This window comes from Myripristis murdjan, chromosome 11, assembly GCF_902150065.1.
Source record: "Myripristis murdjan chromosome 11, fMyrMur1.1, whole genome shotgun sequence".
Taxonomy (NCBI): domain Eukaryota; kingdom Metazoa; phylum Chordata; class Actinopteri; order Holocentriformes; family Holocentridae; genus Myripristis; species Myripristis murdjan.
The window spans coordinates 19,575,027-19,581,063 of NC_043990.1; the positions used below are offsets into that span (position 1 = coordinate 19,575,027).

At 39.0% G+C, this 6,037-nt stretch overlaps 1 protein-coding gene across 1 annotated transcript; it reads left to right on the forward strand.

Annotated features, from left to right (window-relative positions):
• The first annotated feature begins 985 nt into the window (after positions 1 to 985).
• tomm7 (translocase of outer mitochondrial membrane 7 homolog (yeast)) lies at positions 986 to 6,037 on the forward strand. The gene is made up of 3 exons (XM_030064402.1): positions 986 to 1,161; positions 3,567 to 3,615; positions 5,492 to 6,037. Exons 1-3 carry the CDS (start codon positions 1,059 to 1,061, stop codon positions 5,505 to 5,507), a joined length of 168 nt encoding a protein of 55 aa, XP_029920262.1. The 5' UTR covers positions 986 to 1,058; the 3' UTR covers positions 5,508 to 6,037.

Genomic DNA, 6,037 nt, shown 5'->3' on the forward strand with positions numbered 1-6,037 from the left:
AGTTATCTGTTTTTTTTTTTTTGTTGTTGTTGTTTGTTTGTTTGTTTGTTTGTTTTTTTATGTAGTTAATGTATATATTTGCAACTATTTTACAAGAATCAATACAAAGACCTAGGTAATTTACCACAATGCAGGAGTACAAAATATCATTTGGTTACTAAACTTATTTATTTAAGTTATTTTATTTATTAAATAACTATTTTTGTGAATGAATGGCTGAATTAATTTCTAAGACTGAACACTGAAGGTATGTTTTACAAACTAAAATGACAATGCCCCAGATCTAGCAAATTTTCTAGTCCCTTGTGGAGTACCTGTCAAATAATGCATTAAGTATAATTACGCTTAACAAATTCTGAAATTTCCTCTACAGAGTGTTAAACTATAATTCATTGCCATATATAGGCTATTCAATATTGAGGCATATTGAGCATGGTGACTTTAAAGGCTACAGGCCTATTTGCAAATTACAGGATCAAACAAAACATGTCTCAGTACCCTTTTCTTCTTTGTGTAATTACAATTATTTGTGAAATAATTGTAATTGCGTCTGTAATTGAGAAGTTACAATTATTTGTGAAAGTACTATTTTCAAGTACAGTCCCTGTGAAACTTGTATCCATAGTTTCCTGCAAACACAACCCGATGGATCTACTTTCCATTATAAATAGGAAAATGCCAAGAAAATTAACAATTTAATCTCCTTAAAAAATATTTTAAAAAAGAAAAAGAAAAGAAAAAAGGGGGCACCGGGTCTTTTTGTATTGGCATTATCTGCTTTATTTGTGTTCATGTATTTGCTAAAAGTGTTGGATCGGTTTTGCTGCACTATGGTGGAAGTGCATGGAAGAGAATAGATTTACAATAGAAATAAAATAGAGGCAATGTGACAATGTGAGGTGGTTTTCCTATGCAGCAATGTAAAACCTGTCCAGTAGATGGCGACACAAAGCAAAACATGTCCATTTACGCCCATGCGTGATTTCGTCACTTCCTCTTCCTCGTCCTTGGCCGCAGCATCTCCTCTCTGTAGCTTTGAGGCTCTGCCGGGGGAACACATGGCTAAACTCAGCAAAGAGACCAAACAGCGGCTGCAGCAGCTGTTCCAGTGCGGCCAGTTTGTCATCCGATGGGGCTTCATCCCTACGGTGCTCTACCTGGGTCAGTATCCGAACCGAGGGAGGCGCAGACCGGCTAGCCGAGCACCTGCCCCGGTAGCCAGTTAGCTTAGCATATCAGCCCGTCTAGCGATGTGCTAGCGTTAATCCTGCTAGCTGTTGTCAACGGCTGGCTGGCTGCTGCTGTTTTAAAACCTAACCCTAAAACAGAAATATGAAAAAGTAACGCTGCTCTAATAGTCATTAAAGAAACAAAGTGTGAGTAGGGTTAAAACAATTCACCCAGATTGAAACCCCAGTCATCAGTCATATTAGCTTTTTAACCAGTTTCATTGAATTGTTGTTGCAAGTTCCGGCCAGTGAGTTGCGTCATTAAGGAGTCTGAAATATGAAAGGAGCGTAAGCTGTCCGTGGTGGGGAATTTATGTTATTACATGACTGAGTGACGTTAGTTTAGTGGAAAAGTCATTCAGGGACTGAGGGTGAAAGTTGGATTGAAAGCAGTGAAAAGAAACCGCAGTTCGAAGTGAAATACACACATATTGTAATCTGCCCTCACGCCTACTTTATAGTAAACACGTGTTGATCAGGTAAAACAAAAGCAGTCGCCCTCTGCAGGCAGGTTGTGAAACACTCAAAGCTAGTGGCAGTGGAAGAGTGTATACTTCCCATCAGGTGTGTGTGCGTCAGATTAAACCTGCAGTTTACTGTGTTTTGAGCTTCCCTCTCAGAATTGTCCATATGTTGAGATTAGGATTGCTTTGATTATGGCAAAAGTCATAATCACGAGTGTTTGGGTCAGTTTTTAGATCACAGTTATTGAACACGATTGCTCATTGCCCTTGGAAACACTTGCACTGCATTCATTGACCATAAAAATAGTCTTTAATAGTGGATTTAAATACAAAACTTTAAATACAAACATGCCACAGTTTGGTTGAGCGTGAGTTTGGGCAAAAGCACACTGTGTAAAGAAAAAGGGTGCACTGGATTTACAGCACAAGACAAAACAAGAGCATAATTTAAAACAAAATGCAGCACAATAATTGTTTTATCCCAGTTATCTTGTTTTTCATAATTGTCAGAGGCCAAAAGCGTAATTAAAATTTTTTTTTAAAAAATGTAAAAATTAAAATAAAATTTGATTACTTGTCCAGCCCTAGTTGTGATCGCAGAAGAGACATTGTAAATCAAATCAACGGGGAAATCTTAGTCTTTGAGTCGAGGTAGCAGCAGCTCTTGTCATTATTCATAACTAGCCATCCTGTGAGTGTGTGGGTGGATGCGTTACAGTGCGGATATGGGGAAGTTTTTGCAGGACTTTTGCTGGTGTTGCCACCCGTCAGTGAATCTCCTCAGCCTCCAGAATATTGGAAACACCAGCTCTGATGTCATACCTAATACACATCTGATTTCCTTCCCCGTCTTCCTCGGTTTTACATGCATTCTCTCTCTTACATGCGTTTTCTCTCTCGCACCTCAGTTACTTCACGGCAGGACATTACAGTATAGGAAAGACCCGCGTGACTTTGTCCCCTGCTGCCCCAGTCTTTAGTTAGTTTCGAGTGATTGCAGCTTTTTATCATGAGTCAGGTAATTTTCGGAGATTTGTATTGAGGAAGTAATAATGTAACGTCTTTTGGGAAACCCACAGGCTACTTAAGAAATCAGTTCCATTATGAGTGATCGTGTCCGTGACTTATGAATGAACCCGGGGTGGGACAAAGGGAGAGGACGGATGTGGCTTGTTTATCTTTATTATTTTTTTGGCAGATAATCTCATATGATATGAATAACTGTGCCAGATTTTGAACTACTGGAAGTGTCCATTCACTCTATTTCACAAAATTGACGCAGAAGACTTACATGTGACATCAGTACAGTATTGTGATGCACTTTCCAACACAAACTATCCAGACTTGGAAGTGACTGTGAAGCTGTTTAAAAAAAAAAAAAACTGCCATGAATGTTTGCCAAGGAGCACTGTGTGTTGACCTGCACTTATCCTCTTATAAAACGATGTGTCAGAATACATCAGAACATTTCCTGATACACCTCCTAGTCAAAATCTGTTTGCACTCACTTTTCTCCTTCCCTAGAACTGATTTTTTTGTGTCCAGCTATTTAGTGCAATCAGTACATTTTCTGTGTTATATGGGTAGTTCAGTCTTTTGTGAATAGTTACCTCTTAATTTTAAGAGCTTTCCACACCCTGTTAAATCATTCCTTGATGTGTAGATTAGATGATTAACTAATAATGACCAACTCCTGTTAATGGATGCATTCAAAGCTACTTTTTCATTCTTCATTTTGGTTTTGGATGAAGTGAGCAATGCTAACAGGTTATTGTCATCAAACTAGAGACCCTCAGTGTCCAAAGTGTTTGTGGACCTGTGCAGAGCATACACCGGTGTCCTTCAATTGTGCTTTTTTGTTTGCGATTTCCAGGTTTCAAGCGAGGAGCAGATCCAGGCATGCCAGAACCCACGGTCTTGAGGTGTGTGCAGATAAGTTCTGAAACAAAAAAACTTTGAATGTGTAGTATTTCAAAGAATGTGCGCCCAAAATGGTGCGAAATGTGACACCAAAAAAATGTTTTCACAGCTACACACTACTATGAAATGCTTTCCGTGGAACTGGAGTGGTTGACGATCTCACAAGTCTTTTTTTAATGACATGTGGCAGAATGAAATCTGAATTCTTGGTACTGTGCAGCACGTGTTAGGGTGGCATGATGAGGGCTAAAATAAAAATAACAGGTTTTATTGATAGTGTGATCCAAGTAGTGTTATTGTGTGCTTTTTTTTTTTTTTTTTTTTAATTCATGTTTTGTAGGAGAAAATCATTTTATGGCACATTTCTCAGCCTATCTTAATTTTTGCTGTCTTTAATTCGAGGAGCACGCAGAATAAAATGAAATGAAACAGTTTCAGATGGTAGGGTCGACAGCAAAAAGTATTTGTACTAACAGGGCAAATTCACATCCAAAACTAAATATTTGTTTCACGTTTCTTATCCAAATGAAATGTTTATTTCAAAAGCACCTTTGAATCTGGAAGTTTTATTCTGGCCTTCTGTCAGTGAAATGCTATAAAAGTGTGCCCAACTTCTGCATTTTGCGCACACTTAGGACATGGGAAGGCTCTGTGTGCTTCCTGTTTCATGGTGGTTGACATGCTCCTTATTCAAAAATTAGGCCAAACATTGTATAGTATATTGATATTTAATATGATGCTGTAAACATACCTGTACCCTATATACTTGACTGTTCCTTTTCACAATCTGGAAATCCAAAGTTTTCTTGTCGGTACGTAATGCCAGGCTGTAGACAGCTACTGTGACCAAAATGACCAAAATGACCCAGGTTTTCAATTACTTCCAAAGTGTTGAAGGTTTCTCACATGCTCAACTAGAAAATAACATAATTCCTAGATGCACTACACCATGTCATTTGTATTGGGGGGGTGGGGGGTGACTGCTCTGACTGTTATGTGTCATTGTCACTCTAATAGACCGTTTTCAAGGCAGCCATTTTGACATGAAATAGCAGGGTAAATATTAGGGACATGGGCAACTAGCTAATGAGTTGGGATGGAAATACTAGTCGGTTGGATTATTGTTATGATTGTGATTTTTAATTGCTGCTGTGGTAGCAACAGGTGGTCAGCGTGATTAGGAATCCCACCACAGTTCGAGACAAGATATGCCTCCTTGGTTAAATTTAGGATTATTGTTGGATGAGGACTCTGACCAATCACAGCATCTGCTGGCGGGCATTCCTAGTAGTGCAGGAAAACTAGTGGAATATTCGATAAAGCATTCCAAATGGCTTTTATATCTGCACAACCTTTTTTTTTTCCAACCATGATTGTTCTTACATGGTAGATCAAAATCTGATCAGTTTGGACTGTTTTCTGAGTGTTTTCTTAATTTAGACTAGTCTTGTCGTGGGGTAGAACATTTCCTTTTAGCCCTCAGTGAAATTAGTCGTCATAGACATCCCGAGTAAACACAGGTGTTTCTATTGACATTATGACATTGTGAATTTCCCAGTCTGGGATCAATAAAGTATACCTATCTATCTATCTATCTATCTATCTATCTATCTATCTATCTATCTAATGCAGGTTCAGTTCCATATAAGTGCAGCAGAGTCTTTTCAGTGAGCCAGTATGAATGACAGCAGGAGCCTGGCTCGGTTAGACCTGAATTAATGTCATCAGTACCACCTGAGTTTACCCTGCTATTTCATGTCAGTATGGCTGCTGTGAGAAGTCTGTTACATTTTCAACTGTCGAAACATTTGGGCTGTATAAACCTGCAGAACCTCAGTTTTCTGGCCTAACTGTTCGCCCTCTTCCTCCTTTCCCTAGTTTGCTATGGGGCTGAGGAAACCTCCACACAGCCAATCATCTCCCTCCATCAAGTCATGTGATCCCACCCATTATTGGCAGTCAGCCGGGAAACGGACATTATTTCTCTCTTTTGTGCCCACAAGTCACAAGACTATATTTATTCGTGGTTCTGATGTACACAGCCACTGTATACACCAACATATTGTCTAACAGTTGGTCTCAGGCTTGTTTGGATCGACGAACTTGAGTCCATGCTCTCTCCTTTGACCTTGGAGATGTTCATTGAGCATTGATTTTACTGTAATTTTCTATCTGATGCTATTTGGGAATGTGTAACCCTGTCTTTGGATATGTCATCAATTCATGCTTTTATTTTCTCTCTCTGTAAATGAACATTTCTGGCAATAAGTCCTAAGAGTATTGTTTTGTTTGCGTTGTAAATCTATGTAGGTTCAGTTCTCAGTGTCATGTTCACACCAGGAATCAGGAAGATGCTGTCTAAATAAAACCTATATGGAAAGAATTTCACGGTACAGAGTGGTTGAGTAAACCATAAAACGTGAA

Bases quoted from the DNA above. Each gene is read 5' to 3' on its own strand.
- tomm7 (XM_030064402.1), top strand. From the start codon at position 1,059: ATGGCTAAACTCAGCAAAGAGACCAAACAGCGGCTGCAGCAGCTGTTC. The intron at 1,162-3,566 runs GTCAGTATCCGA...TGCGATTTCCAG, and splicing joins CCCTACGGTGCTCTACCTGG to GTTTCAAGCGAGGAGCAGAT.